Here is a 25,978-nt window from a genome sequence, read left to right as displayed (position 1 = left end):
CCACCCAGGGGGGAGGAGCTAAGCATCCCCACCTGGATATAATCTGGGGTTTGGGACAGAGCAGTGAGTCTTTCCACTGGATTTCCCAGAGGAACAGCTGTCTTTTCCACCAGATCTTCAGAGGAAGACTACATCCTTTCTACAGGATCACAGCTCCAAAAGAACCACATCTGCCACTCCAGGAGGACTGCAGCCACCAATCCAACTGGACTGCTACCAACACCCTGAACAACAGGGTGTCAGGTTCTATTCTGACTTCGTCAGTGGTTTTTTTTCTTTTCTATTATTGCATGTATTATGGTTTTCCTTTTCCTTTTTCCTAATAAATTGTATTTCCGATTTAGTCTCTCTCACTGGTTTTGCTTTCAAACCAGACCATTAATCAATACTGAAAATTACTGAGAGAAAGCTAAAATCCAGACTGAGGCAGGCATAGAAACTTTAGCATCTCGCCCTTGTTGGATTTGTGGCTCACTGCTACTTCTTTCTCAATATGGAAGAAATCAAAACTTTGGAGAAGGATTAATAAACTTCCAAAAATCTAGAAGCCAAACAACAAACCAAATAAAGTCAAGCAAGAGATCATCTTGGGCAACATCACCTTGAATGTGAACAGCTTTACTAAAACCCGTATAGGAAACATTTGAGAGTACAATAGAAGAGGCCATATTCACTCAAACTTACTGAAGTGTTGCTCTGCAAATTTTACAAGAGTTTCCTAAGTATCACAGAGGACTAGTCTAGTGTCAGAGCAACAAAAATGTAAAACAAGGAATGAAAAAGCTCGGAGAACTTGAGCAAAAGCCCAAGTGAAAGAACTAAGCTTTTCTTGATACCAAGCTCAGATACTTCATCCACATCAACAGAAACAAGTCTTTCCACCAGTTCCACAAGAAGACAGAGGTATGTAGCTACATGATTCTTGTGACATTTCTGTTATTATTATTCTTTACTTAGCTGATTAGTGATCTTTTTCAGGTGCTTGGAAGAAGCAATACATTACATATCACCCATGTCTCAATTTCTACAGCTCAACCTGCACCATACAAACCACTTCAATCACTATGACAGACAGTGAGCCAGTGTCAGCAACTCTAAGCAGAATAACTGAGATGAAAAACTCAGAAGATGACAAGCACTGCACATGGGGAAACCTGTGTCTTTCATCTCTTTTTTTTCCCCGACATCAAAGGCACCTTTGTCATCAGCCTGTATCTGCAAAATGCCATTTTCCCATATGGAAAATCCAAAGAATTTAGCAGAGCCAAAAGAAAATCTGCCCTTCAGTAAGGAAACCTTCTATTTCCTTCCCTTTTAGCTCGTGTGAGCTCCTGCCCAGTGACACTTAGAATACCCTTTGGCCATAAATGCATTGAAAGAGAAGACTGGCTAATAGCTAAATAAGTCAACAGTTCATACTTGGACTTAACAATGTAAATCTGACGCCACAAGAAACGTCATCCACACCCTTTGCCTTAACAGCCACCATGCTGGAGTTGACAGAATGCCTGGCTGGGCTACACCTGTTTCATGGGGACAACAGGCAAGTATTCCAAGACTTTGAACAAATGCCACTTGTGAACATTCAATCCAGAGAAAACCCATGACTGAAAAAACTAACCTAAAAGTCTTGCTGTTAGGCAATGGACCCTAGATGTGCCTTGCTATAGAAGGCTGAAAAAACCCTTTTCATTTTAGTTTAGTTGACATTGTTGTACAGACATCTACTAATCTTGCACTGTTGGAAATGTTCTATACGGTTATTCCTCTCCCTAGCACTTCAGAAACTGCCACAGGATTTAATCCCTGCCTTGTCCATAGAGCTCACTGAGGGCAGTGGGGATTCTTCCTGGGAATATTTGTTATGGCCAGTGGAAGCTGCCTGGGGAAGCAGCAGGCAAGAAAATGAACCATAACTGCACTTCCTCCAAATTTCTGGGCATAGGCCCCCTTTGCTCTCATAAAGTTCCCTGTTTTAATGGATCTGATCAAATAGAGAACATTTCAATAAGATCCTAACAAAATCAGGACAAACAGTTTGTGCATTTCTGCATCTCTCAGAGGAAGGCACTGTATTTTTAGGTCATGATCCTTGGAACATTACAGCACAAAATCTCCAAGCATCTGAATGCTTTGAACCAAGCCAAAAAAACCCCAGAGCTAAGACCAAGAGGAATGCCACAAAGCAGCATCCGTTTTAAGCTGATGTTTTATTTCTAGTCCTAGAGGCCACAGACAAAAAAGCAAAAAAAAAAAAAAAAGGAGACAATCTCTTCCCCAAATAAAAGCACACTGTGCATTCCCCTCTTTGCCTTCCCACAATGAAAGCTTTAGTGCAATGCGTAGTGTATAAGTGAGCATTTCTTCAAAGCACAAAGCAGAAATAATGACTCTGCCTGTTGCTCACTTTTGCATACAAGCATATTAGTGACTCACTGCAGACAGCTGACTTCTGCATGGTGGGATGTTTTGGCACATATGCCATTGGAAAAAAGGAAAAAAAAAAAAAGGAAACAGTCACAGCTCCAGTAAATGTCGGAGCTGGCCATCTGCACAGATTCAGTATAGCTGTATTCTTCAGCCATTTTGTGGCATTGTTATTGTATGTGCACATTCACAGTTCAGAACACTTGATGTGGATTTTAACAAAGCTTTATAGCTTGTTCAGTCCTATTCCCATTGAAGAAAGACCCCCAATCTGAATTCTGCCCAGTGGGAGCAGAATTTAGACAATTTGGAAACTCTGGGGGAAAAAAGTGCCTCTCATTCAAGAAAAGGTTCAAATTTTCCTTCATACATGTGGATGTGAAACAGCTTTCATGTTACAGGATTCCTCAGGTGTTTTTATGTGAAAGAACTGGATGAAATGTGGACTGGAAATGACAAGCACAACAGAAGTAGTCAGTGGGCACTGCCCTACTGATTTTCCAGAGCAGGAAAACATCCTGACAAATGTGGCTGTCTGGTTAAGTAGCAGATCACGCCTGTTGTAGGTATAGGCTAATGACATTTGAGAGAGAATCAATCCAGCACAAAATAAAAGTTAAAGCATCCAGTTACATTTGGGAGTGGGGTGAGAGAAACACCCCAAACCCAACAGACAAAAACATTTCTGTTTTTATTCACCCAACATCCTGAGGAAGGCTTATAGTGCAGCACTCCAACATATTTTCTAAATTTTACATGTTCAGTAGACACTGTAGACTTCAAAACATTAAGTAGTTACCTGTGCTGAGTGAAAATGAGTAGATAGTTTATGATCCTGCACACACTCCTTCAGAAAAAGCAGCATATCATGTCAAGGAGTGTTTACTTAAACATATCCCTACTGATTTTTATCTGTTATTTGGAAACATCCAGAGGCTGAAAACACTTGTAGACACTATTTTTGCTGATCAACTCTTCTAATTACCTGGCAGAGACACACCCAGGGTAAAGCCTCACAGCAGAAACAGCTCCAGAAAACACAGTAATGCAGAGCAGTGCGAAGCTAAGGTCTCCCACATCCACACACAGTCACACTCAAAAGATTATACTGACCCTTCATGGTTCATGCTCATTGCATAAAAATGCTACTTTTGTTTAATTCTAATGGTGTAAAAAAGCAGGAAAATTTAAAAGACCCATAACCACACTAAACCAAGCTCTATTATTTTGCATGATATGCCAGTTTCACTTCCTGCAGTACTTGTAGTAGCCTAGCACACAGATCTGCTTGTGCTATACTTTTGGAAACCAGGGTTCTCTAAGAGTCTTTATATTCATCACACTTCACCAGACAACAGCACAATGAGGCTCAATAGACTGTCAGTACATCACAAATTAAATTGAGGATTCAGCTTAATAAATGTTTGACTTAACAGGAACAAACCTAACTTACTAAGCTAGTAAGCTCGCCTATATTCACTTTTAGGTCAGATAACTTCAAATCCAAAACTCACATCCTAAGAAAATAAAACACATTTAAAATTAACCTACTGCCATCAAATATTTACTTTTTAGCAATCCCTCTTTTTCAGAAGAAAAATGGTTTGCTGGAAAGTTATTCAACTACCTATTGAGAACTGACTGAATCTTGCTTTTCAGGGAGTTGGAATGACTGCCACAAAACCATCAGCTTGCCCAGCTTAAGTGTGTAATTCAACATTCACTGGAATTAGGAGCAGGTATCACTAGCTCTGTCTGGATTTAAGTTTGGGGCTGTGGTTAGATGTTCACTGCAGAAGGAGCAGTGTTACTATCCAATATTCATGCCCTGGGGCTGCTTGTTGCAACCCCACAGCTCAGTTGGTGGAAAGTTCATATGATTGTTTACCATCTGCTCAGTGCAAAGTCAGCTGGCTTAATTTAAAGAGCCCTTATTGTCAGCCAGAGGCAAATGCTCCATGACTGTCTCTGCAGGGCTGTGCCAAAGCTACTCATATCAGGCTTGTAACCAGCCTGCAGTTATGTTTTTGACCTTCCCTTGAGACAAAGCCGAATATATTCCAAAGCTCTTTAAGTGATGCTAACAAAGATAAAAACTAAACTCTCCTTTGGGTATGAGCCTACCCAAAAGCAGAATGCAGTTCTGGCTACCTGGCTTGAGGCAGAATTCTAGCTCACCATTCCCAAACAACACAGGGCCTGCAGAATTTTTGAATATACAGACACCTGAACAGGTAAATACTGTAGTGAGAAATCCAGGGAGCTGCTACTATAACTTCAATTGCTAGATCACTGTAGTTGAGAAGGTTTTCTTCCCAACACATGTTGCTTAATTACCAGTGTGTTATCATGCTGTAAAGTAATTAATTCATGCTCATTTAAGAAGTTCTGTCAAATACATACCATAAAACAAAATTAAAGGCAGCTGAAGTCAGATCTAGCTTGGTATTAGCACAAGTCTAATTTTGCAAAGTGGCTGTTCCACATCTAATTACAAAAATCAATACCAAAACTGGCATGCACTAGAAAAGAACAGCTGTTCAATCCTGCACACTGTAATGTGATTATTTGTGAAGCATTCAAAAGGCACAGATCTAATCCAGGGTCACCTGGCTAAAACAGCCGTATTAGATCTTAAAACCTGTCACTCAGTGGAGCTACCATTGCTGCAGAAAAGAAAACCAACTTCACATTGCAAACTGTGCCTGATGAGGATTCTTTTGAGCATCCCTTTGTCTTGTGGAATTACTGGTATATAATTCCTTCATTTTGTGATGCTTCTATACTGTATATTTGCATCAGTATTTCTGCCACAGTATAAAAGTAGTTTTACCCTACCACATTGTCACTTCTCTACCACCTCTGTGTCACGAGTTTCCTGTATTAAAAAAATAGCCAAGTGTGTCATGAGTTTCTCCCTCCATGAGCCTCAGCAATGGAGCTGAGTATGGTATGGTAATGGAGCTGGGTATGGAATTGGTTTTCATGTCCTCTAACTTGTTTTTAATCACATCAGGACATTTTTGCTCAAAACTTACGACAGAACTATAATCTTGATAGAAGAAAAATTCCAGATGTTTCATTCAAACATCTCTGATATCTTATGTTTTAATTTACAGACACTAAAATTACAGTGAAATTAAAACTAAGCTTAGAATATGTAACCTTTGATCATATGCCCTTTTTTCCCCATTTTCTCCTGGGAAAACTTGTCAAATTCACTTCACAAATACTCATGCTTTTGAAAACCTTTCTTGCTACGAGAAATACATTTAGTGTACAAACTCTACCCAGTTCTACTTATCATGAAAACCAGGAATCAAGATTGAAAACAATCAGCCTGAAAACTAAACCAGATGAGAACCAACTAACTTCAGTGCTAGGTAATACTTCAACTTCAGACTTTCCACAGGTAACAGTGAAGTAAGAATGTATAAATTCCTGAGCTTTTTACAGTAATGCCATTGTTTAAGAACCTCCTGCACTTGGCAACTTACCTTTGTTGGATTTTGGTAGTTCACATGAGCCGCTTCCAATCTTTCGCTTTTTCCTCGAAACAGATGAATTTTTCCTGTCAAAGGTAATAGGACTGTATTGAGGAAGGCTGTTGAATTTCTTTGCAAATTCTTCTTCCAATTTTGCTAAGCTAAATGGGAAACAAAACCATTCAAATTAAATGTAACTCTTTCTGGAGAAAAAAATATATTGTTTAAGAGCATGTCTGTGTATACACACACACCTTTCTACATAGAGAGAGGGGAAAATCAGGTAAATTCACACACTGTAAACACCAAACCAGTAAATATTAATCCAGCTTTGGAATGAGAATGTACATTTCTGCTTCTGCATTTGTAACAGTGCAAATTGATTACCTTAGTAGCATATGTTAAAATTAGAAAAAAAACCAATCAATGTCATACTGGTGACATTTAGCTCTGTTTGCTGAACAGATTTGTACAAGAGATTTGTCTGTTCCGTGAGGGGAATGAACAAAGATAGTAAAACCAACAAATAAACCAATGAAATAACTTCACATAACAGTTCTTACACCAGAATGAAAACAGCATTTCAAACCAGAAGAATGTCAAACTAATCAATCTTCTGTGGATATTCTGAAACATGAAGCATTGGGATGGGAATTAGGTTTGTATTTGTTCTGGGTGATTAGATCTTCTCCCCTTGTATTTCATTTGCTGTGAGATGAAAAATGCTACTAGCTTATGCTTTCATGAAAGCCAACAAGGCCTCATACTGCAGCCTAACCTGAAAGACTGTCAGCAGATTAACTGCAACTCAAGAAATCCACAGACAAGGTATGATTGTTCCTAACAGCCAGAAGAAAACAAAGCACTCAAAAGAGGATGGCACAGCATTTCCAGCTGTTATGACTGGAAAGCATAACAAAACATAAGCACTCTGTTGCTGCAAGTTTTTGCAGCCAGCCAGAAGTAGGAATTGTGTTTTAGTAAAAGGCAAGCACAGAGTTAGGCAGGTTATAAATAGTACTGTCAATGATAGAGGAACAATGACATCTTCCACTTGTTTTTAATTCTCTTTGCTATGAAAAACCTCATCTTGACAGAAGTTGGCATGACTGTTGGAAGGATGGCCCTTTATACACTTGAAGTATCACAAGAAACATGGTACTTCTCTGTGCTTTCTGAAGCAGTACTTCAAACAAATTGCATTCTGAAAGTTTTGGTACACATGAAGATACTTCATTTTTTCTCTGTAATTATTACTTTTCTCAGGAAACAATTTTCCATCTAAAAATACAGCCTTGGCTCTTTGCAGACCAGGTGCATGGTGGGATTTGTTTGTTTGTGTACACATGTTTTATTTTGGTTTTAAATCACAAAGGTCTCTTACGTTAGTAGTGCTTGGTACTGCTACCTTTTTCTCTTCCACACGGATGTTCCTTGACAACCACAAAACCATTGGATTTTCTGCTCTGACTCAGCTCCTCTCCCACTGTCTGTTCCCACCTGCCTCAGCTCCTGCCCTGAGGGCATGAGGGGCTGCAGCTCTAATTGGGAAGGCCAGACCCCATTTGACAGTGGATGAGCTGCCATCCTTGCTAGTAATTTATAACTTGTGTGACATGCAGGCAGGCAATGCGGAGTGCTGCTATCTCTATGTCAGCGATTAATTATTTAAGGAAATAAAAAATAATCCACACCATCATGAATTTTAAGAGCCTCTCAGAAGCCTGGTTAGACATGTGTAGCTGAGCTGAGGTATTCATGCTGCACAGCCTAGTTCTGCCAGGAGATACAGGCAGGTAGAGCCCTGCTTGGCAAAGGTGTGGGGAAAGCACATCTGACCCAGACCATCAGGGAAATATGGGAAGCTACTGATGGGGAAGGTAGGACACAGGGGAAAATTATGAAAATTATGTCATTCTGAAGGGGTGAGGACCCTTTCACCAATGCATGTACAAAATGAGGCTGAAATGTGATGCTGAAGGGAGCAGAGGGAGTTAAGTGGAGCAGGCAGAGGTAAAACCAGCTCTTCAAGTAGCCAGAAGATCGAGTAATGCAATGAAAAGGGATACTGGATACCTTCTCCAGCACTTATGCTTCACAAATTCTTAATTCTGCCTTTACAGAGTTCACTAAACAATATTCATTAATGATGCAACTGAATAAAGATGAGAGATTGGAAAATACGTATTTTCTCATCCAGCCAGCTAATGAGGGTAGTGTTGAATGAATGATTTAGACAATTTTGCTCGGTACTCTTTGAATAAATAATTTACAACTACATTTTTTATGCTACAAGATGTGATGAGCTTTCCCACCATTATGTGGGAAAATTTTTCAATCTTTCAACTGAAAATATTTCTAAAACTTATACAAAGCTCTAAAAACACAAAGTGTTCCATTTTTTCTTAACTATTTTTTCTTGACTATTCCAACAAACAAGACTTGGGGATTCCCTCTGATTTAATATCTTTGCTGAAAGTGAGCTGCAATTAGATGTCAGGTTGTGAAAAGGGTACTGCAAACCTGCAAAACCAAATATATTATAATTTTAAGCATGAAACATGGAAAATCTCCCCTTTTAAATACATTTTCTCATCTGCAAGAATTTACAAGCATGAATAGCATCCCAGATTTAACTACTACCCCTGCAACTAAATAAATCTGTAATACTGACAAAAATCATTACTTGTATACTAGAAACGTAATGCTGTGCAGCCTTGCTAAATTTTAATGCATCTATACTCATTAATTGTTTCTAAGATATATTTAATTTCATCATGGTGGACATAAACAGTTTAAATATCTTTTCTCTACAATAGAAATTTGACATTATTTATCATAATTATTTGCCAATATAAGAACATTGTTTACTATTCCTCTGTAAGCAATCTCTCAAAGTGGGCAAAGAGATCTATTCTTTCTAGTCTAATCTGGTTTATGATGATTGAACACCTACACAGAACTTTAAATAGTGCTTGCAAAGTACTCTGAAAATCTAAGTAACCCTCTTCACTACTTTTTGAGCAGGTAAATATTGTGTGGTTTCTTTAGAACTGAGCAAATAACACTATTCAAATTCACTTACAGTGGTGTAAACCTGGAAAGATCTCAAAGGAATTACTCTGCTATATAAACGACAGGTATTTAGAGCATGACTCAGTTCCACAGGGTTTTTCATTTTTGGAATTGTGATTATTTGTGTGCAGATCACTTAGCTGCAGTGAGGAGGACTCACTCTTAAATTATTAGGCTGACCTAACTAAAACATCAGTGTTAAGCCACAACTTACCCAAAAACAAACTCTTCCTTTGGCTTAGTCTTTTTCAGTTTTTTGTTCCCACTTGTCCCACTTGGGGAAAAGGCCCAGATTTCTTCATTCCAGCATCCTTCATGATCTGAGGAGTTACCTTTTCCTGAGCTTCTTTTTCCTGTGATGAAGGCAGACAATTGTTTCTCATCTTTAGAAAAATGTTCCAAAACAAAGTAAACGCAAAAGAAACTTGTGTACCCAGGCAGTACAGCAACTTATGAAGCCTGACCTTCTCTAAGGCAGTCACAAAACATTTTTCATTTTAAACTGGGCAATGATGATATTGACAACTATTCTGCGCCCCCTCTCCTGTCTTTTCCTAGACTATCTCAGAAGTCAGGATCTATTAAGGTATAAAGAAGAAAGAGATGAAGAGATATACAGTAATAAGCTTCCCTAAATTACAAACTACTTTTTTCTTTTCTGACTGTTCTAATTACACATATAAATCTACCAGTTGGAAAAATACACTTCCAGACATTTCACTGAAAGCTTCCAGATATTATCTCAAATTTGTCCTTCCACAGGATAAAGGGTTCTCACTTACTGCCTACAGCAAATCTAACAACCAAAGCAAAACCAGAACACATTTGCTTCTTGCAGGATTGAGAACTATGCTCACAACCACAGGAGTTGTTTATATAGAAACAAGGTAATGGTTCGGGGTTACATACATCACAAGTCCTGCACACATCTACCAGCAGGCTGACAAATTAAACAACAAAGCCTTCAGCCAAGAACTTAAAACTCAAAGACGAAAATACAGCAGTTAGGAGTCTGTGAGGTAAGCAGGAACACAGATTGCAGGACTTCAAAAGACCTGCCCTGGAACAGGGAGCCCAGCCACTCCACCCGTCCCTAGCATCTCAGGTGGCCAGACACAATATTCCCACTGCACACTGCTCAAACTCCAGCTTAAACATGGATTTTTGTTTTTCCTCCCACTCCAGGCAGGCTTTTGCAGTTCATGCTGTAAACAAAACAGTCAAAGTCACCCACCTCTGTCCACATTAGCGCGCAGAGATGTGAGCATGCCCTCTGACACCAGAGTTTTATAAAGAGCACCTTTGCAAGATCTCTCCGATTTCCTGGAGCCACAGGTTTCTATCTTTTTAACACAGTCACTGTCCTCAGTTTTGATCTGTTCTGGTAAGCTTTGGGGTACCACCTCCTCTGTTGGTGTCAGTGGTTCCACTTTAATGTTATCAGGAGCCTCACACGGTACTTCCTTGCTGGCTTCAATACTAAGGAAATCGGGCGGCTTGGATTCTTTGGTGGTCTCCATTGGTTTCTCCTTTGATGTTTTCTTTTCTTTTGATTTCACTTTTTTCTTTGGTGATTTTGTATCCAACATGCTTCCCTTCACATTTGAGACAGGGCGGTTTTTTTTGCGGGGAGTATCCGCAAGTCTCTCAGCACCCCAGTCCCCCTTAGCCACGGCTTCAATTGTGTACATGACACTTTCAATGTCCGACTCGGAGGACTGCCTCTTTTTACAAGATTTTTTGGGGGTGGATTTTTCATTTGTGTGCCGGTCCAACTTATTTTTTTTCTTTTTCTTCTTTATCTTTTCTGGCTTTAGCCCAAGGATAGCCATGTCACTCATGAAAAGCTCTGGAGAACGGCACATGTGATCCTTTGTGCTATCCTTTCTCTCAAAAGGACTGTTTTCCATTGCAAGACTAGTAAAATCTCTGCATTTTGCAGTTTCAGATTCCTCAGCTTTTGTTTCATCTGGGTTTTGCAATTTTTCTATCTCTGATTGTTCTACTTTTCTATTACTGGAGTCTTTTACTGTTGTTTTCTCCAGTTCTACTTCCATGTCCTCTGAAACTTCCCCTTCCTCATCTTCCAGTCCTTCCACTTTTGTTTTCCCAGGTTCTTTCACTTTTACTCCTTCTGAAGCAAGGCACATCTAAAATAAGTTTAAAAACAGTCTCATGAAACAAACATCAACTGTTAACATTACTTATACTAACAGGAGTATTTAACAGGGAATCTCTCTGGCATTTTAGTTTAGGAAAGCAAACTGTGTTACAGGACAGTACTGAAAAACAGGCTGAAGACATGCTGAAACTGATGCAATGGGATGAGGGCTAAGTGCTAGAATAAGGCTGGTAGGTTCATTGCTGTAATAAAAAAGACTCCCAACTGATCTCAGTGGTGTTTCCTTTAAAGCTCTTTATATCATCTGGAAATCCACTGCTAGACAGATTTTCAGAATATCTGAAATGCAACAGAACAGTTATCTCTGACTACTGCCACAGACAATCTACTTGGAATCTCACATCCATTCCCCGCTTCAACTTTCAAATGTCCCTAATACAATTCCTTTCTCCATTTTCTAAATAGCCTTGAAGAAGTAAGGGAAAAATGTTTACTGAATCTCCCTGAGGTTATTTTCTTCTACTTGAATGTAAGAAATTATTTGGAAGGTAGTGCAAAAGCCTTCCAAATCTTTCTTCTCATGTTAGAGACTTATTTTGCAAAAAACTGCACAGCAGCAGTGGTTGCCATGGTTATCTCCTCCTGGAGACAACTCTAATGGAAACCAAAATTCCTATACTATCTGAGGAACACCAATATTCAGAAAAAGAACTGTCAGAAGGCCCTCAAACTGCCACGTTCCTGCAGCACTGACTTAGGAGATCCTCTCTGTTTTGGATCACCTGTAAGTTATGTAGACACATCTACAGAAGTCCTTCACGGCACCAACCAACAGCCCTTGGGAAGTCATGCTTTGCTCTTACTGTCCTCTCTCAAAGCCCCCAAGCTGAATTCCCAGTGCAGTTTTGTTTTCAGAACAAATGTCAACCAGTCACCTGGAGCAAAACCAGATGGAGGAGGCTTGCTTTGAACCAGACATCAGAAGGTTCCTGCAGCTTAGCCCACAGGCCATGTGGTCAGTATAGATGTACCTCCCTGAGACATATGGGTTCTCTTTAGGTCCATTTTAGATTTCTCAAATTGGCAAGGCTTTTCTTCCTTGCAAACTAAAAAAGTCTCTCATACCAATTTATGTAAGAACCTAACACCAATGATTGGGATGTTTTTGTAGCAGGTTTCCAAAATTCTTGCTGCACAAGGTAGAAATTACGGATCTGGTTCAGGACAAGCTGAGCTGAGCAGTGTAAAGCACCAGAGCTTGGGCAACACACAGGATCTATTGGGAAGCAAGTTAGACTAGGCAAAGGAGAACTCCACAACTGTGCTGATGTGGGCTCTTGGTACAAAGGTAGTTCTGTGACTTTTTTACTACACTGCAATGTTAAGCACAGCCTGTGATTCTCAAAAGCTAAAGTTCAATCTTTAAGATGGAGCTCACTGGACTGGACTATTTTGTCAATTCAACATACATCGCACAGCCAATGGATTTTTTCCTTTTATCCATTTGCTTCTTCTGCAGTAGCCAGTAGTACAGAGCTACAGATGTGGCTACAAAAGAAGTGGATTCTGTCTTGTCAGCAAATAAACTTCTAATTAAACAATCTTCAAGACTGGGAAAGCTTAAAAAAATTGTTTAGAAACAAAAAAAGGCAAAATTTCAATAAAGTGCCATTGGTTTTAACTGCTCTCAGAAGGAAGATCTGCTGAGAGCATCACAGCAGAACTTCTATGTAAGTTATTGACGTGTTAGTTCTGAAAAATAAAATGGGCATGAAAAGCAAAAATAAATGAAAGCAGCTCATAACCATTACCATGAACTCGTAATGGCAATGTCTGAATTTTATAACACAGTCATCCAGTCCTCTCTCTCAACTATTTGTGTTCCTCAGCTAAGCCCTAAGACCTCAAAGCCTAAACTGAGAAACTGAATCAAGTTCAGTTGCACCCAAGTCCCTTTGCCACCAGGAACTGATAGTACTTCTCAGCTGCAGACTCTTAGAAACCTCTAAATTGATGGCTAATCTGGGGAAATCTTGACTTGTGGCATCTGAGCCATGATAATTTATAGTTCTATAAGCAGTGGTGCAATTATAGCTGTATCACTGCTCTGCCTTGCAGACTTTGGCAATCAATAGCTTTAACTTCTCCACCCCACTGCTCCTGGGGCAATTAGTCATGAGTATGTTAGTATTACCTCTGCCAGCTGAAATAATGCTGATGTTCCACACTGTTTCGTTAAATCAGAAGGTCCTGAATGGGATGTACTTGAAGAAATCTACGGAGAGAAAAATCAACACAAATAAAACATTCTTTGATCACTACCAATTCTTTCATGTTTATGACACAGCTTTTCAACAGATTATTTCCCCTCTTCCCAAAATTCATTTATAAGATTATATACTAAAATAGAAGTGTAGACCTGTGCATGCGGGTACGAATAAAAACCCACTCCAACACTGCTCTGCTGGACAACACCACTGTACACTAAATGATACTTGCACATTTGGGGTTTTTCTTGTCAGGACTCCCTTTGAGGAACAGGATGAACTGAAACACATGCTCTCTCACACAGGAACAGACTCCAGCAGTTAAACAACAATCTACACCAGCATGCAGCCCAGCTGGTGGTGTTTTTAAAGGCTTAGCAGGACACCAGATTCCAAAATTTTTAATTATTTAATTATCACAGGTTAAGGAGGCTATTTCTTTCAGGTTATGATATTGCCTTTTGGTGTCCTATAGGACTCGTATAAAAGAGATGCTCTGAACCCAAAGTTAAGTAAAAGCCCTCAAGCCTTTGGTAATCTTTAGTATTCCTCAGAATAAAAGAAGGCTGTCATGATGATTATCCTCCAAGAATCTTTTTCCTGCAGCAGGCCATGATCCTCTTCATCACTTTAGAGTATTTTGCGTCAGTTTTGAAATAGGTGCAAGGAAATGATCTTTTTCTAAACAACTTTAAAGTATCAGTATCAGGATTGCCCACTAGTTTGAAGAAAATGTTGTATTTTTAAGGACACATCCCATCATCCCAGACCAGGCTTATGGGCTTCTTATACCTCCTTCTTTAGGCTGCACAGGAATGTGAAGTTATAAGGGACTGAGGAACCAAAATATTTACACCCTTTTGTCTCTCCCTGTCCCCACAAACTCAGTTTTCATTGCTCTCAATCAGCATGGGCCTACAAAGTTGATTGCAGAATTTGGCCTGTCACTGCCGTAAAAGAAATAAACAAAAACCAACACTGTCTCTACATCTCCTGGAAGGTGCAGCTCTTCACAGTGCCTCCCAAGCTCTGATCATCAGAGCTCAGGCCTCCACATGCTGCTGACAGCCAGGTGCTGTTAGTGCTCTGAGTGGGCTCCTTGCCTTGGGGAGGTGATGCTCCACTCCTGCACTCCAACACTTAATCTCGTGCCTCTGCACTGAAGCTAAACACAGCAAGGGACTCAGCAGAGCTGAACAGCAACAACCTCCCAAGCTTCAAATGCAGAGTGGCTCCAACCATTTGTAGAAACTTAGAAATCCTCAGAAGTTTTAGAAAATAATTAAACCCCCTTCTGCATTTTATTTTAATCACCATCTTTGAAATATTGTGAAATATCAAAAAGGAAGGGATAGGGAAGGGGCGGGGGGGGGAGAAGATAAAATTGTTTAATCTACATAGCAAAGAGATGAAGGAGGAGCAGAGCAGTGTGGTGTGCTGAAGAAGACAGGCTCCCACACACCAGACACTTGCCATGCCAGCAGCATGGAAACAGTAGTCCCCTCCAGTGCACAACATCTGCAGTTTGGAGTTACAGCAAGCTGTCTGCCAAATCCACTTGCAAACCTAAGACACCCTCGAGGTGATTATGAAATGGTTTATTTAGGATGCTTCAAACCAGGGACTGAACTGCATCTGAAAACTCAAGCTGAATCTCTCACATATCATTTATTGAACTATAATCCAACATTAGAGATCTCCAAAACTGGGGAAAAAATAAGAAAAAAATCAATAGCACTGATGTGCTCGCCTCTACAAGAGCTAGAGACATGGAGGATGTGCCTAGCACATCTGCTGTGTTTTTCCCTGTTTGAATCAGAGCCTTTAACATCCATTTTGTGTATTAAATTAGGCTTGCAGGACATGATCTGAGCAATCACTGAGAGATCACAAAAACCTGTCCAACACACAACGTCATGCTGCCAGACTTAGCTTCGCTTTTTCTGCCACCTGCAGTACAAACTGTGCACTCCTGTGGACAAGCATCTGTCCTTCTACTAAATTAGGGCTTCACAAGCTTCATGGTCACATCACAACCTCCAATGCTGAGTTCTAAAGATCAGGCTGCACACGGCAATAATCCTCACTCCAGAACAGCACTACTAAGCCAGCTGCTGTCCTGTTAAAGGCCATGTTAGAAACTTCTGGTGTCCCTGAGTAAATACTACCAGCCCTTCTGCTGGCCCAGAGCTGCAACAGCCAAATACCCTTATGGATCACTGACCACAGTTGGGTGTAATCACCCTTGCACAGGCACTGCTGGCAATAGAGCACATAGCCACAAACTCTACTACTGCCAGACTGCCTGTACAGTAAGGCAGATTTTCTTCCACTCATTTAAATTCCTATAAAGCCACAGTCCTGCAACACTAGAACAAGACATGAAATACTTTCATTTCAATGCTTCCAACCTCTGCCTTCTTCCTGAGAGGGACTGATCTCACCAGCAAGAATATAGGGCTGTCTGCAACTAGAGAGGATCCAGAGAACCATTTTCCTTACTGAAATAGGATGTGAATTTGAAACAAACTAAAACACCACAAAAAAAAACCAACAAAAGAAGTGTACAAGTAACATGCTAGCATACTTCCTTATTTGTCTGGAATACAGCATGTATCTTCATCTTTCAATCATCACAAAAAATAGCATCTGCACATCAAACCTCAGAGATTTTTGAGTGAATCATCCATACCAAAGAGAAGACCCCTACAAGGCTATATTTAAGACTCACAGAGAATTTCCAGGACCTTGAGGAAACCTGACCCAGCGTTCTTGATTACTGCTGACAGCTGCCAATTTCAGAATTTAATACACTGCATCAACTTCCAACTCTTCATACAGATTCCTGATGACCTTTCCCTATTCTCAGTCCTTGATTAAGCAATGTACCTTCCAATCATCACAACTAAAGCGCTGCTTTTTAAATCCTGGTATCCAGCTGCTCATTAAGAATACTGTTACCTCTTGCTTTTGCTGTTCACCTGAGCATTGTTTTAATTACTCTTATAAAGCTAACTTTCCCAAAAAGAAGTGTAACTTTCTGTGCTGTCTCTAAGAAAATAAGCACATTCACAAGTGTCTAAAAGAGTAGGTCCCTGGGACCATAGCCACTGCCTACTTCTCTTGATACGTCATTATTTACTAATTTATGTTTCTGGAAACAAGAAATTTGATACTAGAGCAAACCTTAAACAATTAATAATTTTTTCTGGAAAGGTTAAACACATCCTCCCCTTCTGACACTAGTGGGTATAACTTTACCTCTGCCAACTGGAAGAGTGCCGACTTCCCACAGTGCTTTACTGGCTCAGGACTTGGCAACTGGGAAGTGTTTGATGAGATCTAGGTTACAAATGAACAGAGGAGAAAATATTTCAGTGGCACACAAGAAAGACAGAAAGGGAGGGGAAAAAAGAATAGAAAACAATAGATTAGTTAAATTTTAGTTCTTTCTGGCAAAAGGCCCTACTTCAGACAGGCAAACCCACCCATGAAACACTTAGCAGATACGTAGAAAACAGAAGAACACAAGCAAATACCACATTCCTTCCTTAGATTATGTTCATGGATACTCTATGTTTGTACTGTCCCCAGCTAATATTCTGTCATGCTGTGTGTTTTACATAAGTTTTTTGTGACCAAGTGAACAAATCATACCTGTTGCTTAAAAATATGTCCTATTAGTTGTTAAGGTTAAATTAAATTCTCCCAGAAGGCCTGGGCAGTATTTCCCATTCTTTAGACATAGAAGAGGACCATCTGTCCTCACAAGCAGTCCTTGTTTCACTTTCTTTGGTTATGAAAAAGGAAATAAGACCTATATCTGGAGATTAAATCTAGCCTCCCAAAGAGCTGTTGGTGTGCCAGCACCTTTGATAAGTAAATAACTACCATCATCACTTTAGGGAATTGTTTTTACAGCCAAATTTTTTCAGACCTGCTTTCTAGTGCAGCATTATGAATTCAGAAATGCAAGAAATTTCTGATATGTGACCTTTTTGGCATGGCATTGCATAGTAGCATTTGACTTAGAAGCCTTTAAAAGCCTTGGGACAAAATCATCAGTGTTTCTATGATATCTCCCTCACCACAAAAATCACATTTAGGACCATGATTACGCAGGTAGTGACAGGACAAGGCCAATGGTTTTAAGGCGAAAGAGGCAGGTTTATGGGAGATGTTACAAGAAATTCTTAACTCAGAGGGTGGTGAGGCACTGGAACAGGTGGCCCAGAGAGGCTGGTGTTCAGGGCCAGGCTGGGTGGGGCTTTGAGGAACCCCATGGAGTGGAAGGTGTCCCTGCATGCGGCAGGGGCTGGAACAAGATGAGCTTTATGGTCCCTTCCAATTAAAACCATCCTATGGTTCTATGATCTTCCAGATGCAAAAATTATCATGTTTGCTTTTCTCCTTGTAATAAATTCTCTCATTTGAACTAGGTTATTTGAAGAATTTATCTTTCAGTTACCTGTCAAAGAATTTATTATTACACTCCCCACCACATCCTCCTCCACCAAAATCCAGGACATTCATTTCACTTAAAGCTATTTCAGTACAGTGAATAATACTCAAATGTGCACCAACAGAAATTTTAATATTGAACTGAAATAATTCAACATCCTAGTTTTGCTTTGAGACAGTTCAGTGAAGCTGCTCAGGACCCTCCTTGACTAAGTGATCTTGTACACTGCACTTCAACTTTTTTATCCTTCTATTTTAACAAATGCTCATCTCAATGATTTTTTTTCTGCATAACATGAATGGCAGAAAAAGGATAGAACAACACCCACACACACTGAATTATAACTTGAGAATATACAGGCATATCTTGCCTCCTGATGCAGAAAGTGAGGAAACTACAGTAAAGAAATTTTGACAAGACAATAGGTGTTCCTAACAAAATGTGAGATCTTTATAGTACTAAAAGAAAGAGAGGAAGGAGACACTTCATCTCAGAAAAAAAAACAACTCAACCTTTAAAGAGCTAAGAAAACAAACAGCAAGTGACAGAAGCATGTAACTCATTCTAATGAAGTTATTGGCCAAACATCAGAAGGAAAAGAATGGCTGATCAATCAGCTCTCAGTGAGGTTACAGATTCCATTCCCTGTCTTAAGGACACCTCCCAGACTTAAAAATAATCAGAATCCCCAGTACTACAACCACAAACAGCCCTTTACTGATGTAGAGGTTTAACTGGAGGATCATCAGGATCAAGTTACTATCTTTTATTACAATACAGGTGGGACTTTAGCTATTATATTACATTTTAGTTTACAAAAGAAGCTGGGACTACTTTTGCATATTCCTCCTAGAAGAAGCATTTCATTCCAACACAAACATTTAATAATTTCAGTATGTGGGCAAACAGCAAATACATTTTTCTTTACCTGGGAAGATTGCAGTTTTACATATGGAAGTTGGAAGAGAAAACACTCACTAGTTTTTACACTCCAAATTTCAAGGTATTTTGACCAAAAGTTTTGGATTCAAACTTCCTGTTCTGCACAGAAATAAACACAGAGCAAACCTTCTCAAAGTGAGCATGTGAGAATGCAGCATGGACAAAATCCTCCTGAGTCATGCTTTTTATCTTAAATGAAAATAACAAGGTGGACTAGCAAAAAAAATTCACCTTGTTGCATACTGCACATGACTGGTTTTGTTTTTTTTCTTTTTAATTAAATCACTTTGAGAAAAAATTTAGAAAAGCTGCTGAAAGCAAAGAGTTTGGTGGTTGTGGATTCGCTTTATTTTTAAGATGATTCAACTAGCAATTCTTTTGCCTCCATACTCCAGAAGCCTTTTCTTTAATAATGAATAAGAGTTTAGGAAAGTAAATCCAAGAGGTACTCGTCTTTCAAGGAAGCAATCACCACCATCTGTTCACATTTGCCAAACACAGATGCAGTAAGACCACGAGAGCAAGGGGTCCCATCTGCTCTGCTTCCCTCTCATGGCAAGGACAGGGACAGTGACCAGTCCCTGTGAGCAGACAGCCTGCAAACAGCCCCTGCCCTAAGGACCACAGCCCACTGCTCAGAAATCACAGCCTTTCCATACAGTTCCAAATGAGGAGGACAAAAGTAGGGCCAACTACTTGCAAGGTCAGAAGCATGAGAAAGCCAAAAGCATAACTTGACAACAATCCAAACTTCAAAAAGCTCTTATTAGGGTGTCACATCATCTTTGAAGACCTCCAAGGCACTTGCCTGTGCACCCACAGAACCCAATGAAGTCTTGCTTCCAGGATTTTCATCATCTGTTGTGGCAAGTCATTGGGCAGGCCTCATTAGGCATATCCTGAACAGCTTTAATTGACAACTACAGCACTTGGGCTAGACAACCAGATGAAAGACTAACTGAGGCTGTAAAGACAAAAAGAATCCCATGCTACTCTACACATAATGAGCTGTTTCTGAGTGACAGGGCACTTGTACTCCTGGGGTAAAGGTGTCTGTTTTAAATGACAAACCTACTCAATGGGATCACTGTCTTCACAAAGAAGCACTTTTACTCACCCTGCTGCAAGGGCGGTGAAGAGAAAGGCAACATATGAGGAACACCCAGCCAGAACCAAAACTGAGCTGGGACGGCTGCCAGAAGTCTCCAGGCACATCAGACCAGAGCACACTTCACATTTCTTCACAGGTCTACTTGGCTACTGGTTAAATAACTACTTTCTCTCCTTCTCTTTTTTCTTTTGTAGCACTGTACATTGCTGACAGCAGCCCACTGCAAATTGCTTGCCATAATTTAGTTCTCTAAATGCAGTAATGCGTTCATATAGACAAGATGCAAGAAGTGGCACAGTAAGAAATAGGACATTTGCCAAATTTCACAAAGGCAGCCTGTGCAAATGAAAGCCCTTATAGCTGAAAGAGCACAAGCAGCTTTAATAGCAGGGGAGAAAGCTTAAAGAAGTTCTGTAACATGCTCAATGCTTTCCCCAGGAGCAACCTAAATTAAATCATCAGGCTACAAGCTAAGAAAAAACACCATTTCTCTACTGCTATAGACAAAAAGTGATGTTCATCACTGTCATTAAGGTTTTGCAGGAAGAATAACCATGGCTAACAAGGTGGGTTTTTAAAATATTTTCTGTTTTTTTCTCTTTACCAGATTTCTGTCTCCTATTTCCAGCCACAGAACAAAACCAACCCCTGCAGACTGCACACACATTTAAATATTTTTACAAGAAAAAGATATTAACCCTGACTTTAAAACTGTCCTCAGTAAATCCTAATTAACTTTCTAAGCACCTCTTCTACCTAATATTTGATGATTCATATGTGTACTCCAATGTGCCAAAGCAGCTCACTCAGCATACTAGAATGCAACTAAACACACTATCACATCAGTATGACAATTTTCGGGTTTGTCATTTTGTTTGTTCAATTAGGAGAGGAAATGATTTTAGGTTCTGTGAAATTCTGAGAGTATGGCTAAGCCAGGTTTTATGTGACCATTTAAGAATGCTGTACTAAATGCAATACATACTCTGTTCAACTCTGCAGATACCCAGAATGACTGAGATTTTTGCAACTAAGTTAGCAGATTCACTTGCAGTATTATTCCAGTATTTTGCAATAAAATTAACAAGAAATGTTCTTCAGTCTGTATCTTTTAACTTGGTTTAAAAGTCTAGCTTCAGCACATAGCTTCATCCTGCTCAATTCTAATTTTCTCAAAAGAGCTTTGCAAATTGACTTCTAACTTTCAAAGCTGTGGTTTACAATCATGAAAACACTTTCATGATTAGAGTTATTAACTGTATTTATCTTTTATAGGAGTGTTTGTAGCCAGGTATTTTCTGGCACCTGAATCAGTGAATTGGTTTGTCTTCCTTGGCCCTCCTGAAAAAAACACCAAGGCTCCTTCCAGCAAGCTAAAAAAACATAGTAGACAATCAGTTCAACATTACACAGAAGGAAGTGTGTGACACACAGAAAAACAATCAGGGTATCTTTTAATCCCTTTATGCTCCTCTGCAATAGCACCAGCTCCAATCCCAGCCTTTTCAGGCACACACAAGATGCACCTGTGCCTTAAATGATTCTGCAAGCAGCATCAGACTCCCCCAAATGGGCAAGAAGAGTAAATGTGTGGAAAGTCAATTCACAGAGGCACATTTAACGCATGGGAGAAGAAATTTCTAAAAGCAGCATTTCATAAACTCTAAATCTTCTATGTGTGGAGGAAGGCAGAAAGCTATGTACTTATGGGAAACTGACAGGCTTGATAAGTCACCACTTAACTGATGCTGTTAAATATCCTTGTGGCTGCTGTGACAAGCTTCCTTTGACCTGCAAGGATTCTCCAAATGATTCCTGCCTCTAGGGCAATCACCATTCTGCCCTGCTGCAGCCTCTTCACAGGCAGCACAGTGTCATTTCAGAATGTCTTTTAATTGCTGTTTTCCTAGATGTAAATTAAAAGGCCATTTGGATAGTAAGTCTGCAGTGATCCTTTGGGTATGGAAGGCTAGGTAATGTTCACAAGCCCAATACCTCTCAGCTGGTAGAACTGGCAAACATCTCATCCAGTCACTGGTAATTCACCCCACGGTTTTCTTAACACAATACTGTCAGGAAGATACACATCTCCTGATGGGAGTCTCTGATAAGACAGGGTGCTCAGCCATTCACAGGCAACTCTTACCGGTTCCTTGCTTCCTCCCATCCTCCCCCACCACATTCAGCCATTGTACCTCAGCAAACTGAAACAATGCAGACTCCTCCGTTTGCTTTACTGCCCCCAGGACTCCAGGCTGTGATGTGTTGGAAGAGATCTGTCAGGAAAACAATTATGCTTGTATTACCTAACTGTTCAGTTTCAGTATCACACTTCAGCATGCTAAATTTATAATCTGTCATAAAAAGATTCCTGGTACTCCAGAGTATGCAAAAAAGTTCCAACACACCCTTAGAACAAACAGTATCTGCTTTCCAGGAAACACATAAACAGGTGATCTGTGAAATGGTAATCTTGAATTACTTTTCAGAAGGAAAATCCTTCCTACAATCTACAAAATAAGCTTTTTTTGAAGGGCTTTTATTTGCCTGCTGATATATCAAAGAAGGGTTAGCAACAAATACTTAACACTGTATTGTATTTCACAGTTCAGTGGAAGACCTGAGACTGCAGAATGGTGGTGATGACAGAGCACAAATTGCTACTTAGTACAGAAGGTAAGTGTGGACAGAAACACAATGTGTGCAGGTATTCTGAGACACCAGATCTATCCCCCACACTAAGGTAACTGCATTTCATACTGTTTAACTTGTGTCAATTAGTTTTGTTGCTATCATTTTGCCACTGACGCACATACCTACCATGCACTGGTTAGGTGCACCCTCTCTACAGGATGTTTAACATCCTTGAAAAATAAGACTAGCTAATTTGCATTTCTAATTACTGATCATCAGTAGGCTACTCCTAAACCACATGTTTTAGCAGGGCAGGTGAGCTTGTTTCCTGGCACCCACTAAAAATTTTCTTCAATGGGTAAGGAAAAGCCTGAGGTCAGAAATTCTTAGCAAGGGCATATCTGGCAGCACACAATTCCTGCCTACTACCACATGAGTCTGGCACTTCCCTCCTTCGGCACTGTAAAATGAACTGAAACAATTAGGTGAGCTGGTATTTGTCTTACTCTTTAAAAGATTCAGCAGTGGAATTCAATACAAGACATTACTCTACTGACAGTATAAGCACACAGAAGCATCTCAGACATATGGGAAGATGGATGTCGAATCATTACCACAAAAGTGTCATAAGTGATACTGGAATTAACCAATTCTAAGAAGCATCTAAGTCTTGCTTTTCATTGCTGGCACACCAGGCATTTCCTCTTCCTAACAAGAAAAGCCAGCAGGCTGTTTAAGAGCCTAATTACAGGTTATCTACTTCACTCTGGCCATTATCTTTAATCAGAAATAAAGGATCAGTGCTCCAATTTACTTCCAATATATTTGAAAGACTCAGATCTTAAACTGGAATTCAAGGGCTTGTGCACTGATATTAAAATATACAACTGAAAAAGAAGTCCCATTTCTTGTGTGCTAGGATTGCAATGTGCCTGCTCCCAAAGTGATGATCTTTTAGGGAGGAGTGTGAAAGTGCACAAAGCAATGGGTAATAAAGACACACACGTCAGATTCACAGCTGGTGTGAATACAGGTAATAAAAAACCCTCACTACAACAAAATTTCTTTCCATATACTCTTACTTAAAAACTACCCAGTGTCTTGTAAAATCAGTATCTATACAACTAAATATTTCTGTGTCATGTATTATGATTATTTCAAGAAACAACTGATGCTTGCAGAGGGCTAGAGTTCCTTGCAATTTCATTTTTGTAATGTTATTTACATCTATGAAACCATTAAGACTTGGATGAAACTCTTCAAAGAAAAAGAGCAATAACGCACACACCACAATTACACTTCTAGCAATAACTGGAGTATGTCGACAAAAATATTGTACACTGCAAAATCAAAGCACACTTGCATAGAGCTGTTTGGTGGTTCTAGAAGAAAATTTTGGAGAGTCAAGAACTAGAATGATTTTTGATGGAGCCAATGACTAAAGCAGCCACACTAGATTAGAAACATCCAAATACATGTTAAAACCTTAGTTAATAAGTCTCTAGTTTAAAACTAAGTGCAGGAATGACATATCTCCAAATTATAGCTTAAACCAGGTGCTACATTATTGCACCTGGGTTTCCACCAGGGTCCTAAATACACTCTCTTGCACTTCAAGTCTTACCAACCTGATAAATGATTCAGCAGCATAAACCCAAAAACGAGGGAACAAATAAAAACATCCATTTTAGTTAAAGACATTTGATTTTTCTTTCAGCTGGACATCAGATGCTTCTTAAAAGGATACATTTAGGAAAAAAAAAACTCTTTTAAAGAAACTCACCTCTGCAAACTGAAACAATGATGACTTCTGACAGGCTTCTGTAGAATTAGATGTATCAGACTGGCAAGTACTGGAGGAAACCTGAAAAAAGGAGAGTGCAGGGTAAGACCTCAAAGGTGCTTCCCTGAAGCTAAAAACAACAGTGAGCAAAATAAACCATTTAAGAGAAGAAGGGCAAGCTAATGTTTCACAGTCCTGGAAAAATTAAATCATATTTACAGATAAAAACACTGTTTAGCACCCATTATAATGCATTTGAAAACTGTCTTGGAAAAGAAAACCACAAAAATACCAGGCTTTTCTTCTCCTTTTATGATTCTGAACTTGTCAAAATAGTTTTATACAACAGAATACTCAATGGATTATACTGGACTACACACATAACCATCTTGTATTGGTGATGCTATCAACACTACTACATCTGTAATTTGTGCTATAATTCGGAGTAAGATTACATAGAAGGTAAAAAAATATTTTGAAGACACAGTTGATGACAGAAATACTATTTATAAAAATAATCTCCAATCATAACAGCATGAAAATAAATAGATAAGGGTAGCACAAGCCTAAAATTTCTCTAATCATGTACTTAAACATACAGTTTAGGGGTGCTTTTGAGAAGCAGTGCAAGAAAGTCATTATAACTGAAAACAAAATACAAACAAATGACTGTTCAAAACCAAAAGCTTTATTTGAATTAACACATCTTAGCCATGATATCCTTATTAGCGAGAAATGTGTTAATCAAGCATTATTCTGTAAAGGAATTCTATCAAATACGATACATTCATTGAGTGTCACATTTGAGTATAAAAGATTTACATGTGTAACTCCTAGGAGAATGAAGTACTGTTAGTATAAAATAAGGTATGTAACATGGCTTGCAAGAAACAGAAAAAAAGGAAGGAAGCTTTGTAAGATTTTATAAAAAGTAACAGGATGGAAATTTTTCCCTAACAACTTTTTTCCCCTCAAAATTTCAGTTTACATAACAAATTAAAAAATAAATGTGGGGCTTTTTCTTATTCATTACCTAAGCAAGTAAATCAACAGCTTTTATTGGTGAAAGCACATAAGATTTAGCTACTGACTGCACCTGTTGGTAAGTCAGCACAAAGCCCCACAGCTCGTGCAGCTTGCCCTGCTGCTGTTTGTCTGAGATGCTGAAGCACTGCAATAGCAACAGCAGCATTTGCCTTCAGGAATCTGCTACCCACACTCCCCTGGAAACACAAAATCCAAGTCTAGCAACCCAGAGGACAAGGGGAAATTCACCAATGTGACAATTTGCTTACATACGAACAAACATTTTTCTTTCCTGCCATAAACCTCATCAGCAACAGTGACTCCTGTTAAACACTGAGCAGAATGCTTCATCAGTGTACTATGGGAGTACAGCAACCCAAAGGGCTACAAAGAATGTAATTCTAATGTCTGTCTTCTGCCTTTTCAGTAGGTTGTGCTACTGTTTTCACTGATGTAATGTTTATTACTGACTTTTATCATGTTTCTGTACAGTCTGTTTAAGACGTCTGTGCCTCAACAGTAGTCTGGACTACTACCAGAAAAGTGTCTGGCTGCTTTTGAGAGACACATCTCCAAAGGTCTGAGATTCTGCAAAGGTGCAAATATGTACAGCTGCTGCTTGCACGTCTGAGCATTCATTTGGT

General features: G+C 39.5%; 1 protein-coding gene across 4 annotated transcripts in view; it reads right to left on the bottom strand.

Moving 5' to 3' along the window:
• Window positions 1–25,978, bottom strand: part of BBX (BBX high mobility group box domain containing) — a 137,531-nt gene that overhangs the window by 19,474 nt on the left and 92,079 nt on the right. For 3 of the 4 annotated variants that reach the window (XM_054270254.1, XM_054270255.1, XM_054270253.1), the window contains exons 7-13: window positions 24,309–24,389; window positions 22,087–22,167; window positions 16,638–16,718; window positions 13,304–13,384; window positions 10,222–11,137; window positions 9,202–9,340; window positions 5,925–6,073 (exon numbers count right to left, since the gene is read on the bottom strand). In XM_054270254.1, the coding sequence (XP_054126229.1) occupies window positions 5,925–6,073; window positions 9,202–9,340; window positions 10,222–11,137; window positions 13,304–13,384; window positions 16,638–16,718; window positions 22,087–22,167; window positions 24,309–24,389 (1,528 nt within the window). The remainder of the gene's footprint in view (window positions 1–5,924; window positions 6,074–9,201; window positions 9,341–10,221; window positions 11,138–13,303; window positions 13,385–16,637; window positions 16,719–22,086; window positions 22,168–24,308; window positions 24,390–25,978) is intronic. The other variant, XM_054270256.1, reaches the window with a different exon arrangement.

This window comes from Melozone crissalis, unplaced genomic scaffold (assembly GCF_028551555.1).
Source record: "Melozone crissalis strain CALT ecotype California unplaced genomic scaffold, PUWL_Pcris_2 ptg000009l_1, whole genome shotgun sequence".
NCBI classification, from domain to species: domain Eukaryota; kingdom Metazoa; phylum Chordata; class Aves; order Passeriformes; family Passerellidae; genus Melozone; species Melozone crissalis.
This window is presented reverse-complemented; position numbering and strand designations above follow the sequence as displayed.